Below are 26,907 nucleotides of genomic sequence, written 5' to 3'. Positions count from 1 at the left end.
TGCGATTCAGTCCACCCCCCAACCTCGCTTGTTGCAGCAACTCGCTGTCCATGGAGCTGGCCGGTTCAGACGCCAGGCTTGCCGGGGCTCTCGGCCAAGCTGCCAGCACTGGATGCTTCACGCTGCTACCGCGGGGAGCGACTGTTTGGAGATTAGCTCTACGCCCGGGGCCAGGCAGGGGCCCTGAGGCTGCTTCTGGGCCAGCTTTGGGTAGTGCTCTGCTCGGGGGTGGCTAAGTTCTTGGAAACTTTGGCTTGAGGCAAGGTGTCGTGTTGAGCTCTGGGGAGCTCCAGAGCTACGGAGCTTCTGCCGAGGGCACGGGTTCAAACCCCGCCCGGGTCAGGTGCAGTCACCCGCTAGCTGTGTTGTGGCCTCAAGGAAATGACTCGAGGTCTGGCCAGGGGCTCCCTCCCCGCTGGGGGCATGTCCTCGGGTCCAGGTCGCATGCCCAGCAGCTGCGTGCGCTTTGCCTGGAGGCTGTGGATCCCGGGTCTGTCGGTCTGGTCCTTGCGTCAGCGCGATGCTTGTTCAGCAGAAGAGACGTCCTGTGCCCGGGGCCGCCTGGCGCCTTGCGGAGCCCTGGGGCCGTCCGAGCGAGATGCGGGAGTGGGCCGGTGTGGCAGAGCGCTGGATGGGTCCTGTCCCTGTAGCAATCGCATGGTCTGCCTCCCACGCGCCCAGTCTCATTCTCGTGTGCGTGTTTGTGTTCAGCCGTCATTTTCATGCCAGCGACAGCCATGGGCTTCTCTTCCGGGCTCCGTCGGTCCTCGAGTCGTTCGGTCTCCGCAGCAGCCCATCCGATCCCGAGGGCTGGCTCACGGGCTGCGCCTTCCCACAGGGCTGTCACCCCGGTTAGGCTGGCTAGAGGCGGTGCCTCCGAGCCCAGCCATGGGGGCTGCGAGCTGCATTACAGGTGTGGGCGGGGCCCGCCGGGCAGGTCACCTCGAGGTCCCTTCCATGCTCTGCGGGCTGCAGGGCTTGGAGTCCTGGCTGCTGCAAAGTCGCGGGGTGGGGGCGGGGCTCTGTTCTCCCCAGCGATACCAGAGACTAGAGTGAGGGGGAGGTCGCCTCCCCCTGCTGATGCCCCCCACCGAGCCACTGCCCCTGGGGCCCAGCAGAACCCTCAGTCAGAGGGGTGGCTGCTAAAGGCTAAGAGGTGCAATGCGCTGCCCAGCTCTGCTGAAGGCCCAGCTGGGGAAGGCAAGCCTTAGCCCCGCCCTTTCCACCGGAGGCCCCGCCCCCGGAGCCAAGCCCCGCCCACCCCAGCCTGATCCTTCCTGGCCACCTGGAGGGCTGGGGTTGCCGTGCTGCGGCCCCACCTTCCCGCCGGCCGGGTGCGTAGGCAGTTCTGGGAAGGCCGTGCCCATGCCTGAGCGCGCCGAACAGCCTCTGCTGCGTTTCCTGGATCTGGCTTGGCTGCAGCACAGCTCTCTCCCTTTCTCCCTGGAGACCCACTGGCTGAACTCTTCTCCCCACCGTGGTTCCTTTTCTGTGTTCATTCGTTCTTGTCGTGTCCCATCGGCTCCACTCCATTGCGTCCCGAGGGGCTGGGGGTTAATCGCCCGCACGGGCCCCTCTGCTACTGACGGGCGTCCCTGCTCTTGTCTCTTAAAGAGTCCCAGGGCGACACCTCCAGGGCCATCGGCTGTGTCTCCGGCTCCACCCAGAGCAGCGAAGTGAGCACGCCCAGCTCCCTGTACATGGAGTACGGTGAGTCGGGCGGAGGGGAAGGTTAACCGTTGCCCCGGCTGGGGTTGGCGGGTGGCACTCCTCGCACGGATGCAGAGCTGCTTTGGACAGGGCCCAAATGGGGGGTTGCTTTGGGGCGTGGGAGGCCAATGCGCCGCACTCACTACCCCCTCTCACTCCAGGAGCAGCTGGGAGGGGCAGGGGTGAGTGGCCAGAATCAAGCTGCTCTGATCTCTCCGGTAGGGCTCCGGGGCAGGGAACCTGCGGCCCAGAGGCCAGAGGCGAGGTCTCTAGTCTGGCCGTGCCTGCGTTGAGGCCAGGATCGTGTTGGCTGGGGCCGTGGAATGGATTCGTGCCTGGGTCCCGGGGGTTGCCTCACTTGCTCGTTGCTTGTGTTGCTAGACACTGGCCAGTACCTGAGTTCGGGGGAAGGCATGTTCCGAAGGCCGTCGGAAGGGCAGTCCCTCATCAGTTACCTGTCTGAGCAGGACTTCGGCAGCTGCGCGGACCTGGAGAAGGTGGGTGATGCGGGGGGATCCGTGCGCTTTTGTCGCTGCTCAGTGGCCCGGTCGCGCTGCCAAGCCGCCCTACCAAGAAGCCAGCGTTGGTGCCGCAGTCCTGCCGGCCGTAGAGCCGTGCCGAGAGCGCCCCGGTCTGGTTTCACGCGTCAGCTTGGGGTTGGTGTCGATAGCGAGGGGCTGGGAACTCAGCCAGGGTGCAGTGGGAGGGCTCCCGTCGCTGTTTCCTGCAGTCGGGAGATGGGGGTGGATTTCAAGGTCAGGATCAAAGCGTTTTTCCCTCTGCATGCAGGTAAGGGACGGTGATACTCCTGCCTACAAGCCCCATAGCGATCCCTTTATTGCCATGGTCGGTGGCGTTCTACGCCCCAAGCTGCAACTAGCGTTGACTTGTGAAAAGCCAAAGCCAGCTGCTCTCTTCGGGGGCTGGTGCCCCGTGGCTGGGCTAAGCTGCACCTCTGTCCCCTTTCTCGTTTCCGAGGGCACCTATCTCCGGTCATGGGCCTCTAGCCCTTTGCTGCCCCAGGGAGGAAGCCTGCTCTTAGACTGGGACATGTTCGCGGTGCCCTGCAGACACCAGCTGCCCTGGCAGCTCACCTGGCTTCCAGGCTCTTGCCTTGGGCCGGGATAGTGCCCCTGGCTGCCTTAAGACCAAATGGTTTTCTTAGCAGTTGGAGAGCAGCAAGAGAGAGAGAAACCTTCCCCCGACCCAGATCTGTCACCCCAGTGTCCCACCACCCTCCTGGTGACCCCGCAGGCCTCGCTTCTTCAGACCCCCCTCCCAGCGGCATGTGTCCGAGTGTATCCGCTGGATTTCCCTGTGGTCCCAGGGAGTCCTTCCCAAGCCTGCCAGGGCTCTTGGTTCTCCACTAGGCTTATCCCTGCGTCGCTGGGCTTGGGCCCCCTGAGCTGGGGGGATGGACCCCGAGTTGTCGGAGCGAATGGCTCTGAGGTCTTCCCTGGGAACTCAGAAGGGGGGTCTGGCAGGTGACCATCGCGAGACGTCTCCTTCCAGTCTGGATCCAGCGGGTCTCCCAGTGCAGCAGGTGTCCAGCCTGCTTGAGCGCACCCTCCCCCTTCTGTCTGTGGGAGCTAAGGCCCCCTCCCCACTAGGGATGTGAAGATTTCACCAGTTAACCGGTAAGCCCTTCACAGACGAGCCTTACCAGTTAAGATTAACGGATGGGGGGTGGAGCAGCTCCCGGTTTGCTGAGGGCAGGGGGCTGCTCCAGCCCCACGTGGCGATCAACATGGACAAGAGCTACTCCGGTGGGTCTGGGCCGCTCCGCAATGCAGGGGCTGGAGTGGCTCAGCCCTTCTTTAATAGGTTAACCAATCTGTTTTACTGGTTAGCCAATGAAACGGGAAATCAGGAGAGAGATCTTGGAGTCATTGTGGAGAGTTCTCTGAAGACGTCCACGCAGGGGGCAGCCGCCATCAAAAAAGCAAACAGGATGTGAGGGATCATTAAAAAGGGATAGAGAATAAGATGGAGAGGATCTTATTGCCCTTCTATAAATCCATGGTACGCCCACATCTGGAATACTGCGTACAGATGTGGTCTCTTCATCTCAAAAAAGTTCTACTGGCATTAGAAAAGGGTCAGAGAAGGGCAACTAAAATGATGAGGGGCTTGGATTGGGTCCATATGAGGAGAGATTAAAGAGACTGGGACTTTTCAGCTTGGAAAAGAGGAGACTGGGGGGGATGTGATAGAGGTCTCTACAATCAGAAAGTGATTGGAGAAAGTGAATAAGGAAAAGTTATTTACTTGATCCCATAATATAAGAACTAGAGGACACCAAATGAAACTAATGGGCAGCAGGTTTAAAACAAATAAAAGGAAGTTCTTCTTCACACAGCGCATAGTCAATCTGTGGAACTCCTTGCCTGAGGAGGCTGTGAAGGCTAGGACTATAACAGGGTTTAAAGAGAACTAGATAAATTCATGGAGGTGAAGTCCGTAAATGGCTATTAGCCAGGATGGATAAGGAATGGTGTCTCTAGTCTGTTTGTCAGAGGGTGGAGATGGATGGCTTGATCATTCCCTGTTCGGTTCACTCCCTCTGGGACACCTGGCATTGGCCACTGTCGACAGACAGGATACTGGGCTGAATGGACCTGTGGTCTGGCCCAGTATGGCTGTTCTTATGGGATTTTACATCCTGACTCCTTATCACCCCAGTCCATAGCTAAAGCAATCAGCATGCAGCTCTCACAAAGGATCGCCAACCGTCAGGCCTGGAGTCAAGCCAGGATTCCCTGTGATCAGAGCCAGAGCCAAACGGCGGTGGGGGGCGATTCCTGTGCACGCCGCCTCGTAGCAGGCGGATTAACGTCCAGGCGGCAACAGCTTGGAGAGCGCGACGCAGGCTTCTCAGTCAGCTCTCCGAATGCACAGGGGGCCGTCCGAGGACCTGGCGCGTCCGGAGCAATCACGTATTCTTTGTTGTGGGGAAAATGTGCGCGATCAAGTGTTTTCCCTAAAGCTTCTGACATCCCCCCGCAATACATTTGGTGCCTCCCACCAGTTTGAGAACGTCTGTCCCCATAAGAATCACGTAAACCCAAACACTCATCCAGAAAGCAGCAGGCGAGCGCAGAGCGTTACCAAAGGGCGCGCACACGGGGCTCTGGGCTTGAGAAGGCTCATGGCCCGACTGCAGGGGCTGGATTCCTTGGCGTCCGTAGGGCATGACGTCTCCCCCTGTTGTGGGAGATCCCCTGTGGCCCCCTCCACGGTGGGTCGCCGGCTCTGTACTGCAAGGTAGGGGTGTCATGCGGCGCGGGGGAGACCTCAGGGTCCAGGCTCTCTGGCAATGGTTTGGCCTCTGCCCCCCAGGAAAACGCTCACTTCAGCATCTCCGAGTCGCTCATCGCCGCCATCGAGCTGATGAAATGCAACGTGATGAGCCGGCGGCTGGAGGAGGACGAAGAGGAGAGCGACAAGGAGATCCAGGAGCTCAAGCAGAAGATTCGCATCCGGCGCCTGCAGATCCGCACCAAGGACGTGCTCCCTGCCTACCGGGAGATGGGCTCCGACAGTGAGTGCTGCTTTCGGGGGCAGGGCCGCTCCGCCAGCCAGGGCGAGTCCTGTGCCCACCGGTGGGCGTCAGACGGCTGAGCTGCTCTGTGGGAATGCCCCTTATGCTGGCTCTGAGTAGGTGCAATGAGGAGTCAGGTGGCACAGAGAGTGACCGATTTATTTGGGCGAAAGCTTTCGGGAGCAAAACCCAGTTTGTTGGGGGCGTGTGATGAGCTGGTTCTTACCCACAAAATCTCACGCCCAAATACATCTGTTAGTCTCTGAGCCCTGGTCGGCCCGAGGACCTTAGTCCGAAATAACCCCCCCCGTTCGAATTAGGAAGCGGTGCGTGCGCACTACCATGCCCGTTATTCTGGAATAAGGGCCGCAGAATTCGAACGTCGCTGTACTCCTTGTCACGAGGAATCGCGCTAATTCCCAGCTTGTACGTCCAAAATAACGTGTGTGGACGTTTCGGCGCCACTAATTCGAACTAATTGGCCTCCAGGAGGCCTCCCACAGTTTCCCAGAGAGCTGCCTGGGTTCTGAGCCCGAGGTAGCACATCCATGGAGCCTGCCTTGGACGCATGTCGAGCCTTCCCCATGGTGAGGACACGAGAGTTGGAATTGGTTAAATCGGGACTTAAGTCGAATTTAGTAATTTCAAAGTAATTTCCTAGTGTGGACATGGCATTTTTTTTTTTTAATGAATGGCGATTACGTATCTCATAGAACTGGAAGGGACCTTGAAAGGTCATTGAGTCCAGTCCCCTGCCTTCACAGCAGGACCAAGTACCATCCCTGACAGATTTTTTTGCCCCAAATCCCTAAATGGCCTCCTTGAGGATTGAACTCACAACCCTGGGTTTAGCAGGCCAGTGTGTGAAAAGACTGGTGTGTGTGTGTGAGAGAGAGAGGGGGGGGGGGGGGGGCGCGACATGCTGTCGCTGAGTCTGTGTGTGTTTATCGTGGCGGTGTCAAGGTGCAGACGTAACTTCATTCTGGGCACCCCCGTCACCCGATGTGACCTGCCCTGGCTGGCTCCTCTGTCCGTTCAAGGTCACTCTTACACTCTGTGGGCGCCAGGGCCACGTCTCTCCGACCTTCTGGGTTTGCCCCTCCAGGCTTCGTGGCTACGGACAGCGAGTCGCAGTTCAGCTCCCGGGACTCCATGTGGCTGTCTGACTCGGGCTCGGCGGAGGACGTGGAGGAGTACGAGATCAGAGGTAAGCCGCAGCCGCTGCACCAGATGGGGATATGGGGCCAGCCGCCTCCTCGGCACGACGGCTGTGCCATCTGCAGCGCTATACCAGGGAGGAGCAGGCCCCTTGGCGTTTCGACAGGGCCACGTGGAGCGCTATGTTGACTGTGGGAAACTGATCCCCTTTGGGTAGGGGGCCTTGTGTGCAGGCGGAGGCTGAGTGATTTGCCTCTGGGAGCTGCATCAGCCCTTCGGTTGCTGTACCGCTGGCTTCCTCCCAGAGACCCTTTCACCGGTAAAGGCCTCCGGGCTGGGAATGGCCGGGCTGAGGCATTCAAATGCCCAGCTGCTCTGCCCACTCACGCTGGCCAGGGACGGCACAAGGCTGTCTGCTACCGGCGCTAAGCGCCAGCTTGCTGTAGCTGGGGGGTGGCTGTGTTCAGATACAGACCTCCAAGGTGCCGTGGCCTAGAGCGCTCCCTGCAGGAGGCCTGGCTTCACACCCTGGCCCTCACCTGCATCTGGCAGAAATACACACCTGGCAGCTCCGCGGTGCCCCCCTCTGGCTGATTTTAAAGGTGCATTTGCCAAGCACTCTCCTGTGTTCCTCTGGGCCGATGGCAGGTGTACTGGGAGATCCAAAGGCCCCTCTGTCACCCTGCATCTCTCTCCGCGGTGAGGCAGCCTGTAGCTCGGAGGTTGGGCTCCGGGTTACAGTCCAAGGAGAGTGCGTGAAGCTGTCCCGGGGCATCTCCCAGAGGGTGCTGGCAGGCCCTGCTCTCTTCCCCCTGGGCTTGTGCCCTTTCTCGGTGGCTGGGCCCAGCACTGAAGTGCAATATTTTGTCATCACCGTATTATGCAGATGGTAACGATGGATCTAACCTGATTCAAATGTCCCAGAACGGCCTGTCTGTGTCAATGGCTTCCTTGTTTTCAGGTAGTATCCCAGACTGCACTGCGCCACGCGTGCGTGCGTGTGTATGTATGTGTGTGTGCTTGTTTGTCGGTCTGTGTCACCTGGGCGTGTCACGGGCCCACAGCGAGAGCGGAGGCCTCAGAAGCTGCTGCTAACACTTGAGTCCTGCATCAGCGGGACGGCTTCAGACCCGACAGGAAAACACCAGCTGCGATGCTTCCTCTGGTTCCTGTCCCAGGGCTCTGTGCGTGTAGCCGGCTCCTTGCGAGCTGCTCTCCGGGATCTCTCAGCTCATGCTCCGTTCCCGGGCCTTGGGGAACGATGAATAGCGGCGTCGGTGTGGCTAAGGCAAAGGAGCGGGCCGCTCATGCAGGCAGGTGGGGAATAGTCTGGCTGCGAGTGGGACGTTGTGCCATGCCTAGAACATCCGCAGAGGCACGTCGCCTGGTGGGCCCACAGCCGCGCCATGGGTCGGTTTCAACGTGCTGCAGCCCCTGCCTCATACCCGCTGTAACCTGCGAGATGAGATGAGACCCCTCTCCTGCAAGGAGGAACCTTTTTTGGGCCCGGGGCTGCTGACCCACCGAAAAATCAGTCGGGGGCCGTACACTAGTGAGAAACAAACAAAAACCCTCACATACCACAGCCGTGGGGGGCCCCAGGCTAGTAGATTTTTGTGCCCCCCCATACTCTGGGGTGGGGCCAGAGATGAGAAGTTCAGGATGTGGGAGGGGGCTGCCGGGAGAAGGGTGCAGGAGTGGGTTGGGGGTTGGTGGGTCTGGGAGGGTACAGAAGCAGAGTGGAGGTACAGGGTCTGGGTAGGAGGGGGGCTGCAGGGCAGGAGCGCCAGCTTGCCAATGCTAGGAGGGAACCCCAGGGGCCAGATCCAGGGAAGCTGGGGGGCAGATCCAGCCCCTGGCTGCAGGTTCCCCAAACCCTGCTCTGCTGCATAGAGTCCAGCTGGGGGCTGCCCTCCCTCCCCCCAGCCCACTGCGAATGCAGGACAATAGCTCCCTTGAGCAGAGGCGCTAAAGGCTTCTCCGGGTGGCCCCCGAATGCTCCTGCGCGGTGAGAGGCGGAGAACACCGGGGCCTTCCTTTTAAAGGGACAGCGCTGTCCTGAGTGCTTTCCCCCGCCATGCAGCGCTAGCGGAAGGCAGGCGTCCTGGAGCCTTAAGCGGCTGGCGCGATGGGTTAGCTTTGGCCCAGGCGGATGTGGAAGTGTCCCGGTAACGTCCCTTCCAGCAAGCGGCTCTGTTAACCCCCGTGGCTCCGAGCGGGCTGTAGCCCTTCCCAGCAAGCTCGGCCACTCGGGCGTCCTGGGTGCCCGTCCTTCCTTGCTGGGGCAGCTCTGCAACACGTGGTTCCTTCCTGGGGGCTGGGGACCTCCTGCAATGTGGGATGCTGCCCCGCAGGAAGCTTGACCCGTAGCTCTGCCAGCAGGGTGCTCGGGGAGGCAGCAGGAGACGGGACTGACGCGGCGCGGGCAGCCGGGCCTGTGTAGGGAGCAGAGGCCCTTCGGGTGGCTGTGCCCGAAGCAGGTCACTTGCATTGGAAACACAGGTCGGAAGGTACCATTTTGGGAGAGGGGCTCGGGGAGGTCCTCGTTCTGGCACCTCAGGCAGCCGGGGAGACAGGGTTCCAATCTGACCCCTCCTGCGAGGTGCCTGTTGGATGCTGCTCACCCTGGCTGTCTGTGCTGGCCCGGCCCAGGTCGCTCTGCCTGCGATGCTCGGCCAGTGCTGCACGTGTCCGCAGTTCTGCTGGGTGGGAAGAGCCTCGTCCTCTTTCCATGCGCCTACAAACTTCCCTGCCTTCCGCCCGAGCTGGAGATAAGGCGGGTCCCCTAGTCCTGGGGTGCCCCCATGTCCCTGCTGCTGGCAGTGGCCATCAAACTGGCAACTGCCTGGTGCTGGTTGAGTCTGACCCACCTGATGGCTGATCCTCTGTCCTGGACTCCCTGTTGACTCAAGTTTAGAAGGAGGCTTGGAAGACGCACTGAAGATTTAGCTCAGCATTTAACCCCGGCTGAGATGCTCCCTGTGTCTTAGGTGGTGAGTATTCCAGGGCAGGAGTTTGTGGTCGTTCCCTCTGGCTATAAAAACGGCTTTGGAAAGCGCCTGCCAGGCACTGCCTCATGGGAATCCCGCCCTCCCTGCTGCGTCTGGCAGCAGAGGACTGAAACTGACAAGAGACTTGCAGTGATCAGCAAGCAGCTTGTGCGTTTCAGTGCCCCGCCAAGAGCTGAATCAACAGCTATGCACCCGTTCGCCCGTCTCAGCGGCCGCTGTAGGCCTCCTCTTAGCACCTTGGCTGGATTTTGAGGAATGGCCTTTTTCCTGCCTTGCTCTATAATATTTTCTCCCCTTTTCTGTAACGTCTTGGGTGCTAAACCCCAGGTTTCTACCCTCAGGGCAGCGTGTCTCCCCCCCAGGCAGGCCAAGTCTCAGGCTGCTCCTGGGCTTGGCAGGACAGTGCAGACAGGAGATGCAGAAGTCAACAGTGGTTTTAAGGATGTGTTGGGTTTCCAAGGACAAGGGGGCCAAATCCAGTCTGGGCATGGGCAGGATTATTCTCGTGGCCTTGGTGAGACTCGGACCCAACTCAGGATTGAATTTGATCCTCCGGGTCGCGCTGCTTAACCAGCCCCCTTCTTGAGGCTGGCGCGCAAACCCCAGAGGAGTTGTGCTGCCGTCAATGCCCCGTTGTCCAGTCACCCGCAGCTGCGATAGCAAGGAGACAGTCCCTTGCAGTGTTAATACCGGGCAGTGGGTGCGACAGGTGCCAGCGTCTAGCGAGTACGTTCCCCCATGTTTAAGAACATAAGAACGGCCGTACTGGGTCAGACCAAAGGTCCATCTAGCCCAGTAGCCTGTCCGCCGACAGTGGCCAGCACCAGGTGCCCCAGAGAGGGTGGACCGAAGACAATGATCAAGCGATTTGTCTCCTGCCATCCCTCTCCAGCCTCTGACAAACAGAGGCCAAGGACACCATTTTATCCCCTGGCTAATAGCCTTTTATGGACCTAACCTCCATGAAATTATCTAGCTTAAATAAACTCTGTTATAGTCCTAGCTTTCACAGCCTCCTCTGGCAAGGAGTTCCACAGGTTGACTACACGCTGTGTGAAGAACTTTCTTTTATTCGTTTTAAACCTGCTACCCATTAATTTCATTTGGTGTCCTCTAGTTCTTCTATTATGGGAACTAATAAATAACTTTTCTTTATCCGGCCTCTCCACACCACTCATGATTTTATAGACCTCTATCATATCCCCCCTCAGTCTCCTCTTTTCTAAACTGAAAAGTCCCAGTTGCTTTAACCTCTCCTCATATGGGACCTGTTCCAAACCCCTAATCCTTTTACTTGCCCTTTTCTGAACCCTTTCCAAGGCCAAAATATCTTTTTTGAGGTGAGGAGACCACTCTGTGGAGGCAGCAAAATCAGCTGCTCGAGTTCTTGGTGCCTCTGAAGAGAACCAGGAATGCAAGGGAGCCAGTGGGCATAATTATGGGCTCTCAGCTAGTCGTGGACCAAGTCCCTCGCCGGGGAAAGTGCTGCTGTAGGGCAGGAGACGGCAGGTGGGAATAAGTAGCAGTCATCCTGGCCAAGGAATAGTCCAGCCAAGGGTCTGTGTTCAGGGCGGTGTGGTAGCAACATACACAGATGCAACCCGGTAGGGAGGAAAACAATCCCTTCTTGTGGCCCATTTGTTCCTGGGCGCCTGTCCTGCCACGTTTTTGTGCCATCGGCGTGCGCTCACTGGGAGAGGGACTCGGGCCTAGCTGCTGACAAGCCATTGCCGTAAGGGCCGGGCTGGAGTTGAACGGCAAAGCAGAGGCGAATGGCCAGTTCCCGTGGCCAGTCCCTTGCAGTGTTAGTACCGTGTGCAAAATCTAATACACTACTCAACGTCGTCACTCGCTCCCGTGTGTGTGTGTGCGTGTGGATTTCTCCCCGCTGTGTAACCGCTGGCCGCTAGCGTGTGGGCCTGTACTGACGGGCGCGTCTCCACTCTAACCCCGCTGTAGTGTTGCCTCCTGGCCCCAGGGTCCGAGCGCTCCGCTGTAGATTGACTAGTGACGGGCTCCCTCACGTCCCAGGCCTTCTAGCGGCTGCTTGCTGCCACTGGTAGAACTAGGCGCTGAGGCTCACCTGCTTTCACCACGGCCTGGTGGCTTTCGATGCAAAACTCATGGGCCTCTGTTCAAAGCAAGAGTAACTCTCCGCGCCGCCCTCTGTTCTCCATGCAGATGCGGACATCAAGCGGGAGGCTGCGAGCAGCAGGAAGTCGTTCCTCTCCTCGGAATCCACGTACGTGTCCCCCCGAGCGCCAGTCTTGGCTCCTCGCCTGGGCTCAACGGCTTCCCTGAGGAGGGACCGATCCCGGGCTCGGGCGTAGAGATTAGACATGAATTGGCCTTTTCTGCCACCGACTCCACCAATAAACCGGGACTGTCAGCAGGGGCGGACGCTGGGGATAGGAACCAGGGTGAATTCGGAAAGAGAGCCTGAGGCAACGGGGACAGATACGTTCCCCACCTGTCCCCACCAACGCCCAGGCAGACCTGCCATGCAGCTTCCTCTCCCCCCGCCCCTCTCCTGTACCATCTCTCTCGAAACCCTGTGTTCCAATTGCCATCTTTACCATTAGGGGCTGGCTAGGGCTGTGAAGTCCTGTTTAATCAGTTAAGCAGGTAAACGTTACTTTCCCGGGTTAACTACTTACCCTGGGGTGGCGGGCTGCTCCGGCCAGGTTGGGCCTGCCCTTGGAGTGACGTGCTGCTGGGCTGGGGGCCCGCCATGGGCAGAGGCTGCTCCGGCTGGGCTGGAGGGTCCCCAACCAGCGGAGACTGTCGGGCAGGGGACTGCTCCAGGCCCACGGGATCTGGTAGGCATCACCCGGTGTTAACCCTTGGGCGGCACAGGACCCCCGTCAGCGCTGCTGCTCAGCCAGCCGGCGGAGGCGCTGTTGAGTGGGTGACGGTGTTTGACCAAGCTGCCGTCTCATTGCTGTTCCCCCCCCATCCGGTGCCTCGCCCCCTTCTCTGCCGCCCAAACCGCTCCCTGGTGCCCCGTCCCCAAGTGTTGGGCCCCGTTGCTGCGTCCTGGGGGTGCCCCACCCCGGCGGGCGCAGCGTGGGAGAAGCGATGCCCGCGTGTGGGTTGTGGGCCTGGCTCGAGACTGGTCTAGGCCGAAGCGTGGTGGGCGCAGGCGTGGGGCCGGGAGGGTCGCCAGTCAGGGCGCTAAAGCCTGGATATCCTGGTCTGTCTGTCTCTGACTGGTGCTGATGGGCCTCTCGTGCTCTGCAGATCCCACTCCTTCCTCCACTCGAACTCGGCCGAGGCCGTGGCCATGGGCCTGCTGAAGCAGTTTGAAGGGATGCAGCTCCCGGCTGCTTCCGAACTGGACTGGCTCGTGCCCGAGCAGGACGCCCCCCAGAAGGTAGGCGCGGGGAGAGGGGCCCTGCGGGGGGGCAGTCGCACTGGGGCACGGCTGGGTGTGTGAGGGCAAGGTTCGTGTAAAGGGGGCGAGCAGAGAACCCACCACCCCGAGGAGCTGGGGAACCCGTTGCACGAAGCTCTTCTCCGCGGTGCGCCCTGCTTGTCCTGAATGCAGGGCCGTAGCCTGACCCCCCGCCTCGGATGCAGGGAAGGCCCGGCTCTCCCAGAGCTGGGAGCCAGGCTGCCGTGCTGCCCCGCGGGTGCCGGGTTCTCTGCTGGCCCCCGTTGTCCTGGCACGTGAATGGGGGGCAGGAGGATGGGGGGGAGCCCGGCCAAGATCCGGGAGAAGCAGCCTGGAGTCATGTGCCATGGCCCTCCGCCTTCCCCAGCGGCCTGGGGGCGTTGCCTAGGCAACACTTTGACTGTTTGTCAGGTCTCAGGGGGTCTCCCCAAAAGCTCGTTGGGCGTCCCCAGTGGTGTAAGAGAAGGCAGCTCTCCCGAAAGCTCCTGTGGGGAGCGTGTGTGGGGCACGAGCCATGGAGTGTGCTATCTTCCGCCCCCGCCAGCGGCATGGACCCAGGGTGGCCTGCCTGTGGCTGCCCCGCACTGGGGTGCCGCATGGCTCGGCAGGGGTCATGGGAGGCTCCGCTGAACAGACTTCGTTGTGGTTGCTGCTTGGGCCCCCTGCTGAGAAGACTGCACCCTGGTCTGTCGAGAAGCGAACGCCCTCCCGGCTAAGGAATGTGGCCGCTGGAGCCGGTGTAGTATTAGCAAGTGCTGTGCAAACTTCCCCATGTAGCCTCTCAGTCTGGACTCCCAGCCAATGTTCCCGTGAATCTTTTCCAGCCATGTGCGGAATATTTTTTTTTCTGTGCACCAAAGCATGTGTGAATGTGCACCAGCAGGAGAAACACCCCTAGCTGTGGGTGCTCTGTGCGTGAGCTGGGCAGCAGTAGAAGCTCCCCTGAGCAGCTACACAAGGGCACAGGGAACATTGGCACGGGGGTTAACTAGAAACTCACCCAGATCCCAGGCCATGTGGAGTATGTGAAGGAGAGTAGGGAGGGGAGGAGCAGACAGGGTTGAATAATCAGGACTCATGCAGAGCACAGGCCCCCCCAAATTTCCTCAGAGGATCTAGGCACCTCTGGAGATGAGCTGCAAGATCCTTGGACCTGCAAGGGTGGGGTGGGGGGTGCGGAGGGCTGAGCAGTGCTGCATGGTGCAGCAGAGCACTGGGATCAGATGGGAATTCTGGTCTCCAGATGACCCCTGGAGAAGTGGGTTCAGGGCTGGCACGTGGGCAGCTTGCCCGGGGGCGGCACTGGAGTGGTCCGGCAGGGTAGACAGCCATATGCCTCCACAGTATAGTACAGCACCTGACCCTCTCGCCCGCCGCTTGCAGCTCCTGCCAATTCCGGACTCCCTGCCCATCTCGCCCGACGACGGGGAGCACGCCGACATCTACAAGCTCCGAATCCGGGTCCGCGGGAACCTGGAGTGGGCCCCTCCGCGGCCACAGATCATCTTCAACATTCACCCTGCCCCGACGTAAGGAGCCGCGTGGGTTGCTGCGGGCGTGGGAGCCCCTTGGGTCTGCCCCACCCCTGTGTGATCGCAGAGACTCCATGCCCCGAAGATCCCCTTCTCGGCTTCTCCCCTTCACCTCCCTCCCCTCTGATTCTGCACCTTCCCCATGGGAAGGCCAGGACGACACACTCCACGTCAGCTGCGGCCGCCTCTGGGAGATCACAGCTCTGCCCCTTCCAAGCCGGTTGTATCAGACCAGGGCTGAGAATTGAGCCCTGCTTGGCATGACACTAACCGCTAGGCACCCAAGCCTGTCCTCCCCCGTCCCCGTGCACTCAGTGCTCTGTGGTAGAATTACTGTAGAACCTCCAAAAATCTACCAGCCGTGAGAACCGGCCCTGAGCGCGGTTGTTAAAGGGCCCCGTGAGTGCAGGCCCCTGCTGCTGGCAGGCTGGTGCTGGGTGCCGAAAGGGCCCACAGGATGGGGCTGCTGCATCCCGGCTGCCGTCCTAGCTGGGCTGAGGTCTGTGCAGTGCAAGGCAGATGTGGCTCTTCCCTGGCATGGGCGCTGGGGGCCTGCTGTTTTGCTGCCTTGCGCTCTTTGCCGGTGTCGAGTGGCTGCCGCCTCCTCGCGCGTCAGGTTTGTCCCAGGGGCCCGCGGGAAGCGCTGGGGTCCCGGGGGCACAAGCCGGTGTAGGCAGCTGCGGTGGGTGCTACCGCCTCCCCCCCCCAAAGATGGAGCCGTGTTCATCCCCTTTGCCAGCAGCTGGGCTCCAGCTTTTGCAGCTGTCGCCAAGTCCTGCTTCCAGGCCGATCCAGCCACCCGGCTCGTGGTTGGTCTGTGTCATTGTAGCCCCTGTGGCGCTAGGGGCCGTATAGGCACAGAGCAAACACAGCTCCCCCTGCCCGCTACACTTACCTCGCCAATCCGCTTGGCACCCTGCTGCTGGGTGAGAAGTGAGGCCCTGGGGCCCTCTGCCCTGCGGCGCCGGGGGAGATCCGGAGGGGGCCGTTCTAACACACGCCTTGTCCTGGGGCAGGAGGAAGGTGGCTGTAGCCAAGCAGAATTACCGGTGCGCAGGCTGCGGCATCCGGACCGACCCTGGTGAGTGCGGGAGCTCTGACGGCTGTAAACACGGGGTGCAGGGTGTAAACCTGGCAGGAGGGGGCGATACAAAGGAGGAACCGATGAGCTGGCGGGATGGTGGGGATCTCCGCGCGGGTACCTGGGACGCCGGGGCAGCTTTCTCTGCAGGCCTGGCCTGACCAGTAAAAGCAAACGGACGCAGGGAAGCGGCTACAGGACGGGCAGGGCCTGACTGCCCAGTGGTCTTGGTGGTAACGTAGGTCACGAAGAAGAGGAGCGGGCGCTAAGTTGGCAGCTTGGCTCACAAGCCTAAGGACAGCTCGTGATCCGTACGGGGACCGGCTCACGAGATCAGCCAGCCAATTGCAGGGGAGGAGGCAGTGCAGAATGCAAGGGGCAGGCGTGAGGCTGGTTTAGGATACGTTGCTTGGGCCGGGGGCCGCTGACTCAAGAAAATCAGTCGGGGGCTGCACACAAGCGAGAAGCCCCCCCCCCAAAAAAGCCTCACCAGTGTGGCCCCCGACTGAGAAGCAGAAGGACACTCCCCACGTTCGCCTCGCACACCAGAGCCGGGCTAGTAGATTTTTGTGAGCCCCCAGGCTCGGAGGTGGGGCCAAAAATCTTTGGTGTGAGGTGTGGGAGGGAGGATGGTAGGGTGCAGGAGCGGAGTGTGGGGCTGGGCAGGCAGGGAAGTGCAGGAGCAGTTGGAGATTAGGGTGGGGGTGTCTGGGTGATGGCTGGCGATGGGGGGGTCTGGGCGATTGGGGTCGGGGGGCAGCGCTTACCTGGTGCAGCTCCCCTGGGGGGGACACAGCTCCATGTTCCCTGCGGCGTCCAGACACTGCCCCCTGCTGCTCCTATTGGCCATGATTACGGCCAATCAGAGCAGCAGGGGAAAGGCCTCCAGGCTGTGCTTTGCTGGGCTGCTGTCTCCCCAGCAAGGGGCAGGGGAGCGCTCAGAGCCTGCTAGGTTCCCCCTCCCCGATGTGGCTCGTCTGATGTAAGGTGGTGATTTGGGACCCAGGGGCACCCTGCCCCCTACCCCTGAGCCCCCTGTGTCACTTCGTTGATGCCAGTGAAGACCCCCCTGCGCTGTGCCCGGATTAGAAGGGAGGGCTGGGCTCCAGTGAGCCGGATCTCGTGTTCTCCCAGAACTGGGCGGGGCGCTCTGGATAAGCCGAGTGGGAAAGGTCTCGGGGAATCCCAGCATCTCCCAGGGAACGGATCTGCCCCTCCAGGAGGCCGTGGGGTCAGGGCAGGCAAGGGCTGGCCAATCTGCCCTCTGATGGCATTAAAGTCCCTGGTCCCATCGCTGGGCAGACTCAAGTAGGTGGGGGGAGGGAGGCTTCGCTCATTGGGATCGGTCCATTTGCGCTGGCGTCTGCTCTGGAATTGGAGCTGGACCCGAGCGTTGCTCTTGAGTTCACGCGGGGCTGTTCCATCTGGATCCCACGAGCGACGCGGCTCTTGGGCCCCTTGCCGACCGCTGCATTGAAACAGCATTTGCCGGCTGCGCGTTCCCAGCAGACGCCTCTCAAGTAATTGCTTGTCTGAACGCGATATATAGGCAGATCTGGGCTGCCACGGACTCCTGGGGGACTACAGATCCCAGCATGCATTGCTCTGGGCTAGGAATGTGCAAGGTTAACCCTTAACGGGTGAGGTTCACTGGTTACCATTAATTGGTGGGGACTGCAGCTGGAGCAACCCCCATCCACGGCAGGCCCGACCCAGGCATGTCGCAAGCAGCGGCTGGTCTGAAGCGGCTCCCCCCTGCCCAGCCCCCCCCTTTAGTTAGTTAACTGGTTAAACATAAAGTTGAACTGTTTAATGAAACAGGATTTTACATCCCTACCCTGGGCAGGAGAGGGTGTTCCCATGCCAGGACCTTGAGGATATGTCCACACTGCAGTTAACCTGCCCTCCGCAGCCAAATCAGGCTCGGGTTACGGAGCTGCTAGATGCAGTGTAGAGGTTCAGGCTGGAGCCCAAACTTTGGGAGCCTGAGCCCCAGTCTGCTGACAGGGGCCAGCCGTGGGCAGTGTAGACACACCTGTAGTGTCTGCAGATGCCTCACCCGCCCGTGTCGGGCACTAGCCGGCTGCGCGCCGTGCCGCCGATCGGACTCGGGCGTCTGGCTCTGGTGTGGCGCCGGCGCCGAGGTTTAACTCCCTCTCCCGTCGGGCAGACTACATCAAGCGGCTGCGGTACTGCGAGTACCTGGGCAAGTTCTTCTGCCAGTGCTGCCACGAGAACGCCCAGATGGTGATTCCCAGCCGCATCCTGCGCAAGTGGGACTTCGGCAAGTACTACGTCAGCAACTTCTCCCGGGACCTGCTGAGCAAGATCTGGAGCGACCCGCTCTTCAGCGTGCAGGACCTCAACGCCCCTCTGTACCGGAAGGTGAAGGCCCTGAATCAAGTCAGGGTAAGGCTCTGCCTCATGCGCCGCGCCGGTGCTGAAAGCCAGTGGTCCCATCCTAAATTTTTCACCTCTCCCCCACTTGACTCCTGCTCTACCCCCCCCCCTCCCCCCAGGCCAGGAGCAGGGCCGTGGCTCGGCAGGGAGGGGACACGGACGGGAAAGGGGGCCAAGACTGGCACTCTGCATGCCAGGCCAGCCAGGAGCTGAGTCCCTGGGCACAGGGACGGTGGGAGCCAGGACCCCGGGTGCAGGGCTGGGAACAGAGCCCTGGGCGCAGAGTTGGCTGCACTGGGCAATAGGGTGGTGGCCAGGACCCTACCCAAGAACTGGGCGTGCTGCCTAGAGTCGTGTTTTCCCAAGAAGACTGAGGGCTTCAGCCTTCTTCCTGGGAGGCAGGTATCACTCCCGCCCCCGCCCCCCCCCCCCAGTGATCCATGGAGCAGGGAGTAAGACTGGCAGAGTGGAGTTTCTTGTGGGGGGCCATGCTATTTCCTGCTCTGCCTTCATTAGTGGGCCAGAAAACTCAGCTGCTGCTGCTGCTTACCCTTCTCTATAGGCATCTTGTCCATAGATTACACAGCCTATTACAAAGGTGGAGGGGTATTGTCTAGTCTACAGCTGGGGAAACTGAGGCACAGGGTGAGGTTGCCCAGCAGGCTGGTAGCAGAGCTGGAAATACAAGCCAGTAGTCCTGACACCCAGGCCTGGGCTCTAGTCAGTGGAAATGCAACCCCCAGGGGACTCCCTGTTGGCAAAACCTGCCGGATGGTCATTCCTTGTGGTCTCTGATCTAGTAGGGGATCTGACATTCCAGAGTCTGAACTAAGGAGGGAAGAGACTGTTACTTCTTGGGGCCCGGCCTTCTCCTAAGCTTAGCCTGGCTGATGGGCAGATGTTTGCGAGCAGCTTACAACCCCCATAATGCGCGTTTCCAATGCACGGCTCGTTCACCGTACGGTAGTACGGGGTGGAGAGGAATTTCTTCCTGACCTCCGGCTGCACCGCAGTTTGTGCCTTGAAGCATGAGGGTTGTTAGCCCTCCCGGTGTTGGCCGAGCCGTTTAACTGCTTCAGTGCCAGGGAACTCGAAGCTGGTTGGCAGCAGAAACATGTCGCAGCAGCATGGGCGGGAGCAGACTGGAGTGGGTTTGGCTGAGGCCTGCCGTTCACTTTGCTTAACAGTCACTTTGTGTGTATGTGTGTGTTTGTTTCCCCCCAGCTCTTGAGAATCCAGCTGTTTCACTTGAAGAACATGTTTAAGACCTGCCGGCTAGCCAAAGAGTGAGAACTGGGGATCCAACCGGAGCGTGGCTTGCATCCGTTTCAGACGCTCGTGGCTGGCTGTCTCTTGGCAGCCACGTGTGCGCTGCTGCCCAGACCTCTGCGGGGGGCGGTGGCAGGGGGAGGGAGGGAGGGAGGGAAACTTCCAGGGTCACGGCAAAATGTTCAGAGGCATCCAAGATCACCCCCCGCCCCAGTGCTGTGGCAGGCCAGCTAGCTGCTTGGGTGCATGCCGCACTCTGAGAGCAGACCAAGCACAGAGGGGGCCGGAGGTTGGGTGGGAGATCAGCTTCCGCTGATGCTTGTTGGGGAAAGAGGGGCGCTTGGTCCTGACCCTGGACTGCGTCTGATCCCTTTGGGATCCCGCTTTCCAAGGCGCTGCGACCTTCGTGGTGCCGCCTTGCGCTGTAGCCATCCCCTCTGGCTGGCGATGCTGGAGGCGGGGCTGGGAGAGGGCCGTGAGCGCCGCGGCCTCCCCCTTGCTTGGCACAAGGAGTGCAGGCCCAGCAACTGGCCCACGGTTTCCTACTAGCCTCTAAAACCACCAGGCCCCGGGAGCGCTCAGGTTCTGCGAGGGGAGGTCCTCAGGCGGCTCGGGCAGCCGCGTGCCTCGGCGTAGCAGGCGCTGCTGTCTGGGAGCCTCCCTCGCTTTGCTGCTGTGGCCCCTGGCCCTGTAGAGGCGGGAGGGCAGCTGCTTTCTCCCTGCCGCTCGCTGCCTTCCGGGGACCTTCTCGCTGCCTCCTCCGCAGCTGCCGGTCCCGCCCTCCTCCAGACGAGACGCTGTCGCGCCCGCTCCTCCCCTCTGCTGTGGGAGGTGCACGCTGCCCTAGAGGGGACCCACAGCCGAGCGGGGGGCAGGTGTGAGCTGGGACAGAGCCTGCTGGGCTAGGACAGGGCGCAGCAGTGAAAGCGCTCCGGCCCGGCAGCGGGCTCTAGAGCAGGGCTGGGCAATCATTTTAGAAAGGAGGCCACTTGACACATTTTTGAACTGACCCTGGGCTGCTCCGCAAGGGGTGGGGCCTCAGGCAGAAGGGGCGGGGCCAAGACACGTCTGTGCTCCCCCACCCACAGACCTTGATTGGCCTGGGCGTGGGGGAGCATGTGAAGTCCCCCGTCCCCCCGCCCCGAACTGCCAGCTGTTCTGAACAGCTGGTGTCTCTCTCTAGTGTACCTGCGCCCCTGATGGTGGGAGGAGACCTAGCGCGCTCCCCCGTCCCTAGGCCCTGATTGATCTGGGGGTGGCAGGGTGTCCACGGGCCGGATCAGGCCAGCGGAGGCCCCTTTGCCCACCCCTGCTCTAGAGGTGACCGTGCCTGGATGGGGCGGGAAGGCAGAGCAGGGGCTCGCACAGTGTCATTGGCCCCGGAGAGCTGCCGTAGTTCCCAGCTCTGCAGAGTCCTCGCTTGGCTCTCAGCACCGGTGTCTCCGTCCCTGCAGGCTGCTGGACTCCTTCGACACGGTGCCAGGGCATCTGACCGAGGACCTCCACCTCTACTCCTTAAACGACCTGACTGCCACGAAGAAGGGGGAGTTAGCTCCCTGCCTGCTGGAGCTGCTCAAGGCCGGCACCCTGCACGTTGAGAGATGCATGGTGGGTAACTACCATGTTGATTGTTATGGCTGGATCAGATGTTACTGTCCCTGGCGAGGCACCCGGCTTTATAAAGGCAGCAGCGGATCTTGGGAACACCTGCCGAGGGCCGATACCTTGGGATTTAGCTGCATGTTCCCACTCCCTGCCTGGCACCCGTTGGCCGTCTCCCTTCCCACGGTATCAAAATGGGCCGTAGGCCCCCTGCAGCGCGCTGGGATGTGCTTGTGCTTCGCCATGTTCAGGGCAGAGGCACCGTGACTGGTGCTTCGAGGGGGGCACTGAGCGTTAGGACTCCCGGGTCCTGTTTCCAACGCTGCCACTGATTCGCTGCCTGACTTGGGACAAGTTGGGTCCCACTTCCGTGCCTCAGTTTCCCCACAAGCCACTTCCTTATTTGCAGGGGAGTGGTAGAGGCTTGGCTTTGAGATCCTCCACCGGAGGGTGCTGCATCGTCATAACAATGGTGTGGAGCATACAGGCTGCCTCCCTTTTGGCAGACAGCACCCTGTGAGGAGTGGTTAAGAGATCCACAGTCACTGGCACCAGGGCCCTGGCTACTCAACTTGCCTGGATAGCTACCTGCTGCAAAGATTCCTGCCCATTCCTTTGCAGCATTCGATGCGAGCGTTATTGGGATACTGGCCTGGATGCGAATCCTGTGTGCAGAACTGTGCCCCCAAATGCCCCGGGCGCCCCAAACAGTTGGGCATCCCCCCCCCCATTCCATCGCAAATGAGCTAGAAATGGGCAATCTCACAAACAGTCCCTCTAGCTACGCGTGGAGATGCAGCAACCCTGGATTCAGACAGCATGTCTGTGCGAGGAAATCCCGGCAGCTGTGACTCCGTAGAACAAACGGAAGTCGGAAGGGTTGCTCCGGCCTGCAGGGGAAGAGGCATTTGGGGGGCAGGAGCGTGTCCCCTGAATTGTGGTTTTCCCCTCTAACCTTTTCGGGTTTTGACTCACTCTATTTTTGCTGATCCAGTAGAGGGGGGTGCGGCATTTCTGCTTAATTTAACTGTTCTTTTTGCTAGTAAATCAGATTTTAAGAGACTAAATTAAACCCAGTCAGAGAGGGAGGAGGTGAGGTTTGGAGTCCAGCAGGGCTAGAGATGTAACATTTGGCTTCGCTGCCTCCCTCAAGGCTGAGCTACGCTGAAAAACCACCCCAATGGGGAGCTGGCTACAACACTGTGGAGGTGGTTAGAATCCAGTTGTGCTGTTTAGTGTAGACGGGACCTAACCATGTCCCTAAGCCATGCGGCAGCCAAGACTGCTCCAGGACTCTAGCCAATTTGGGTCCCATGTCCACCTGAGTTGAGACCGCTGTAGAAGCTATTTTAGGTTTAGCTAGAAGCCATCTTGTATAACAGAAACCATTTCAGCTTTTTGTCTTTGCACGTAGGCCAGAGTGAACTTTCTATCACCCCATGCGCCAGGCCAAGACAGATGTGCTATTGGAATGTGTTAATTGGGCTGGTTGGGACAGGAGATGCACTCCCTCGTACCTGTCCACCATCTTGTTGATAAGGCTTTGTTTTTCCTAGTTTAATTGATTATTTCTGTAATTGGATGCCCTGACGTCAGACTGTTTGGTTAAGGGTATAAAGATACTAGGATTGATTGTATTAAGCAGCTTTACTGGGCCCGACTTTGCTCGGACCACGTTTGGCTCACTTTGCTTTACTGATCAATAAAGCAATCAGTTGTTAGCCGCCTAACCAGAGAGGAGCGTGTTTTTGCTTCAACACCGCGTTTAAACGGTCCTTGACAACTGGATTGTAACTGGTCCAAGTGGGTTTTGTAGGGTAGATCTGGCCTTGATTGTCTGTGTGAAAACCTGCTGTGATTGGTAACTCCGCTTCCAAACCGTCCCAAAGGAGTCTCCGTGAGTTCCAGCTGTGCAGGGGCAGCGATGCCAGTCACAGCCGGGGGCCTGTATTTGGGGGAAAAGACTCGAGGGGCTGCCGTTGGCACCAAAAAGCTGCCTGCTGACAGAGGGGCCTTCTCATGGAACTCCCAAGGCTTACTGGGAAGTCCAGAGGGGACAAAACACCTGGACTGTCACAGGTTGAGCAGCGTTGTGTGTGTGCGGCCGCCTGTGCAGACGACACTGCTGTGGGGGTGTGTTGGTACAACCGCGGTTACTTACGTTGTATTGTGGTGGCACAGATTGTGCTCTGGCACCGCCCACGTACCCAGCAAGGCGTGGGTGTTGCCCTGAAGCATTTGCTGATACGTGTGTAGTCAGTCAGACGTAACGCCTGGATCCTGTACACCTCCACCCAGCAGACAGGCTGCCTGTGCTGGACCGCTTCTGGCCTGTGGTGTCTAAAACAGACAATGGCTCCAGCCCCGTGGGAAGGTTGGAATCTCGTGGGACGTGTCCCACCAAGCCTCATGTGCAGGGGGAGCTGATCAGAGACACAAGAAGCTGGTGGGGAAGGCAGTGCTGATTTCCACGGCGCTCCTGGGCCATGCTGCCACCGAGCACAGGGCGTCAGCCTTCACCAGGGAAATCAGGCGCATCGGCGTCACCCCCCAGGGCGTTTCTCCTTCACTCCTCTCCCTTCTGTCGTTACAGCTGTGCCAGGCCAAAGGCTTCATCTGCGAGTTCTGTCAAAAGGAGGACGACGTCATCTTCCCCTTCGAACTGAACAAGTGCAGGACGTGTGAAGGTGAGACGCTGGCGTCCGAGGTGCCGGGAGCCGTCACCGGCCCTGGGAGAGAGCTGGGCCTGGCCCCTGTCTCCTCTGAAGCGAATTTGGTGCAGGAGGAAGGGGCTGGCGCTGTGGGCTCGCCGCCCCGTTTACTCTTGCACAGACGGGCAGCAGGCTAAGTGGAGGTGCCCTGGCTGCAGCCTGCCCTCCAACACAAAACCAGATCCGATGCGGGACATGTATGTGGACCCTGCGCAACCCCTCTGACTTCGCTGCCTTTGAGGGGCCCCTCCGGGTGTGTGGGAACCACCACGTTTTGGCCACGTGGGGCAGGCTTGACACGATCCAGTCGGTCTCTTGACGCCCCCGAGCTGCGTAGGCGAGAATGGCTTTTGGTCACAGCCAGACTGTGCCGATCGCGTGACAGCCCCGGATCCAGGCCCCGCTCTCCTGAGCCGGCCGGCCAGCCGCCCTCGGCTTCACAACCACGGCGTTCTCTTCAAAAAGAGACTCTCTTGCCACGCGGGTTTTCTGTGATGGCCTTCGGTCGGGGCCACCTTTTCCTTGGCAGGGCGGGAAGCCTTTGGGAAAGGGATGAGACGCCCCAGGAAAGGGACCGACCGTCCGAAACTCAGCGAAGGGCCCCAAAGGCCTTGGCTTCCAACCCCATGGGGACGCCCTTCCTCCTCCAAAAAGCTTCCTCTTTAAGAGCCACGGCAGAGCCACCCAGTCGGAATTGTCACCCCGGAGATGTGATCAGCCGAGCTGTTGGTGCCCTCCCCTCCTTCCCGGTCCGTGACGGGGTCCCCCCCCCGGTTGGGCTGGGTCAGAAAGGGGGTACCTGGGCCGTGGCGAAGTCTCCGCCATGCTCACGGTGCTGCTTTCTCTCTCCCTCCCTCAGAGTGCAAGGCCTGCTATCACAAGTGCTGCTTCAAATCGGGCTGCTGCCCCAGGTGCGAGCGCCTGCAGGCCAGGAGAGAGCTGCTCGCCCGGCAGAGCATGGAGTCCTACCTCTCCGACTACGAGGACGAGGCGCCGCAGGAGGCGGCGGCAGCAACATGAGCGGGGCGGCGGAGGAAGAGACCCGTGGATGTGTGTGTGCGTGTGGCCTTCCTCCCCAGAGACCAAACTAAGACCCAAACGGACTCACAAGAGAACAGCCCGTGGGACGGCTGAGTCATGGGAGGTCCCGGAGCCGCTGGCCCTCCGGCGCCGCAGGTATCGATCAGGTTTGCTTCGAGGGACCCGGCTTCTTTTCTCCCTACGTGACGGTGCCAGGGGCAGGGGACCCTGGCTGCTAGTTCTCGCCGTCTCACTAGTTCTTCGTAGCGGGGATGCTGGTGAATCCTGCCCGTGCCCCAGAGCGTGTGGATGGCTCGGTGCTCCGCCGGCGGACGTCTGCTAGCCAGGACCCGGGAAACTGCCCCCAGTCAGGAGGCGAAAGCTGCTGTCCAGGGAGGAGTGAGTGGAGTCCTGCGGCCGCCTAGGCTGGGACGAAAGAGAAGGGGTTTTTGCCAACCCACAATCCTTTGCTGCTGACGAGCTCTCTCTCTCAGCCCCTTTCTCCGAACGAAGTGCGTTGCCCTGTGGGAGGCCTGGCTCGTGCTGACAGTCGCGCCGGGCTGCAGCCTGACTGGACGTGGCAAAGGAGTTGATTTGATTTTCCCCTCGGGCCCAGCCCGGCACGGCTTTAGCTCAGACAGGCTTGGGGCCCTTCTCCGTCGGGAGTGGCCCATCGCCCGGTGATGCTGTTCTGCTGGGCCGGGTGCCGAGGGAGCTCCCCCCGCCGAGCGAAGGGCTGGACTTGTCACAGAGGGGCTGGCACGTTTCCCACAGCGCTGACCTGAGACGCTCCGGCCCTGACAAGGGCAGCCGATTTCTGGGCCGGGGAGGCCGCAGCCGAGGAGGAAGCTGCAGGCCCAGCGCGGGGAGAGGAAACGCCTTCGCTGAGCCGGAGGAAGCAGCAGGTCTGAAGCCGGATCCTCTGCGGTTGTAGGAGCGGCGTTGCCGAGGGCCCCTGTTCCGCAGGATGGGGAGTGGCATTAGCCCCTCTCTCTGCCAGGGCGGGGGCTCAGCAGCTCATCTCCGATCCAAGAGCAAGGATCACACCCCGGGGGCGCCTGCGCCAGGCCCAGTAAGGAGCCCCCTCCCCCAGCGCCTGGCAGAGTAGGTGCTGCCTCTGCAGTGCTGCCCTGGGGCACTGAATCTTGTGGCGCCGGAAGGCAGGCGACGTAGCTAGAAGCAGCAGGACCGCTGGAGACCTGGCAGCAGCGCAGGCCTCCCAGCTCCAGAGCCCATAGCTAGGCCCAGCAGGGACGCCACCTGCCTCACCTCACGCCCAGCCTGGTCTTGGAGCAGGCCGAAGCCTGGCTCAGGGCCAGCGGGGCCTTTTCCCCCGTCCGTGCTGCGCCCTCGGTGTGAGGCACCTTCCGTCAGCCTGGTCTGGCTGGGTGCGTAGGGCCTGGCGGTTTGGGGGGAGCGTCTCTGATGCTGCGTGGCCCCCTTCTCTGCTGTCACAGTCCCCTCCCGCCGGCAGCTCCCTCGGCTTTTAACTGAGGCCTGCCCGGCTCGTCTCCCTGCACCGGGTGCCATGAGCGTGTCTAGGGGAAAGGCCGCTCGCTGGGTGAAGGAGATGCCCCCCCGTGCGCCGGGCGGTGCTGGCCTCGTGCGGCGGCGCGCCATGTGGGCGAGAGATGAGCCCCTCTAGAACGTCTCCACACGCCTCCGTCGCTGCCTCAAGCACCTCGTGTGCGCGGCGGGGGATCCTGCACAGCAGGTGGCCCCCTAGGACCCGCTGCCTGGCGTTCCTCCCGGCAGAACCGTGGGCCTGGCCCGGAGCCTCCTCCCCGCCACGGGGTATCTGAGAGCAGTGCCCAGCCGGGTAGCAAGCTGTAGGTTTGCCACCCTGAGCCCTCCAGGAGAGCAGGAGCCCCAGGCTCGTTCCTCTCCCACCTGTGGGACCATGTCAGCTGGCTCGAGCTCAGAGCTGCGCTCGTAGACGCCAGGGCTCCCGGTTTGCTGCTTCGCTGCGCTCGTGCGAGCTGCTCCCTTAGGGCCAGATCGTAAAGCTGTGTAGGCCCCGAGCCCACCTTGATTTCAGTGGGCACGTGGCGTCCCCCCCCCCCTTCAAAATCTGGCCCTTCGTGCCCGGTGCCATCTGTGCGGGAGACGTTTTCTGCCAGGCTGGTGTCCCGCCTGGACCGATGGCGCTCGTCATGCTAGCTCCAGCTGGCATTGGGTGGCCTCACGCTCAGCCAAGCCCGGGCAGAGTCCGGTGGCGTGGCACGGTGGGGCAGCCTGCCGGTAGCTGGTGTGATTTGCGGTGGTGCACAGTGTCACTGGGACACTCGGCGCAGACAGGCAGCCTGCAGGGGCCGCCTCCTGTCGCGGCTCCCCATTCTGGTGCGCTGTGCAGTGGGGGCTGCGGGGGCGGGGCCCTCACACGTTGGGGCTTGGCTCCGGGTTACGGGCGCGTTGCTCAGCGCGTGGGCAGGGCTCCAGGGCAGCCTGCGGCTGAAGATCTGACTTCTGTACGTGTGA

General features: G+C 60.9%; 1 protein-coding gene across 4 annotated transcripts in view; it reads left to right on the top strand.

Annotated features, from left to right (window-relative positions):
* RUBCN (rubicon autophagy regulator) overlaps positions 1-26,491 on the top strand; it is a 63,085-nt gene extending 36,594 nt beyond the window's left edge. For 3 of the 4 annotated variants that reach the window (XM_075938196.2, XM_075938199.2, XM_075938198.2), the window contains 14 exons: positions 1,615-1,710; positions 2,092-2,207; positions 5,050-5,251; positions 6,357-6,458; positions 7,296-7,370; positions 11,602-11,662; positions 12,661-12,793; positions 14,198-14,343; positions 15,363-15,427; positions 17,598-17,836; positions 19,052-19,113; positions 20,551-20,704; positions 23,292-23,385; positions 24,269-26,491. In XM_075938196.2, coding sequence (XP_075794311.2) covers positions 1,615-1,710; positions 2,092-2,207; positions 5,050-5,251; positions 6,357-6,458; positions 7,296-7,370; positions 11,602-11,662; positions 12,661-12,793; positions 14,198-14,343; positions 15,363-15,427; positions 17,598-17,836; positions 19,052-19,113; positions 20,551-20,704; positions 23,292-23,385; positions 24,269-24,429 — 1,706 coding nt within the window. In that variant the 3' untranslated portion in view covers positions 24,430-26,491. The remainder of the gene's footprint in view (positions 1-1,614; positions 1,711-2,091; positions 2,208-5,049; positions 5,252-6,356; positions 6,459-7,295; positions 7,371-11,601; positions 11,663-12,660; positions 12,794-14,197; positions 14,344-15,362; positions 15,428-17,597; positions 17,837-19,051; positions 19,114-20,550; positions 20,705-23,291; positions 23,386-24,268) is intronic. The other variant, XM_075938197.2, reaches the window with a different exon arrangement.
* Positions 26,492-26,907: the final 416 nt, after the last annotated feature.

This window comes from Pelodiscus sinensis, chromosome 10 (genome assembly GCF_052426305.1).
Source record: "Pelodiscus sinensis isolate ZL-2025 chromosome 10, ASM5242630v1, whole genome shotgun sequence".
In the NCBI taxonomy this organism is placed as follows: Eukaryota; Metazoa; Chordata; order Testudines; family Trionychidae; genus Pelodiscus; species Pelodiscus sinensis.
Note: the sequence above shows the minus strand (reverse complement) of the source record. Positions and strands in the feature narration are given on the sequence as shown.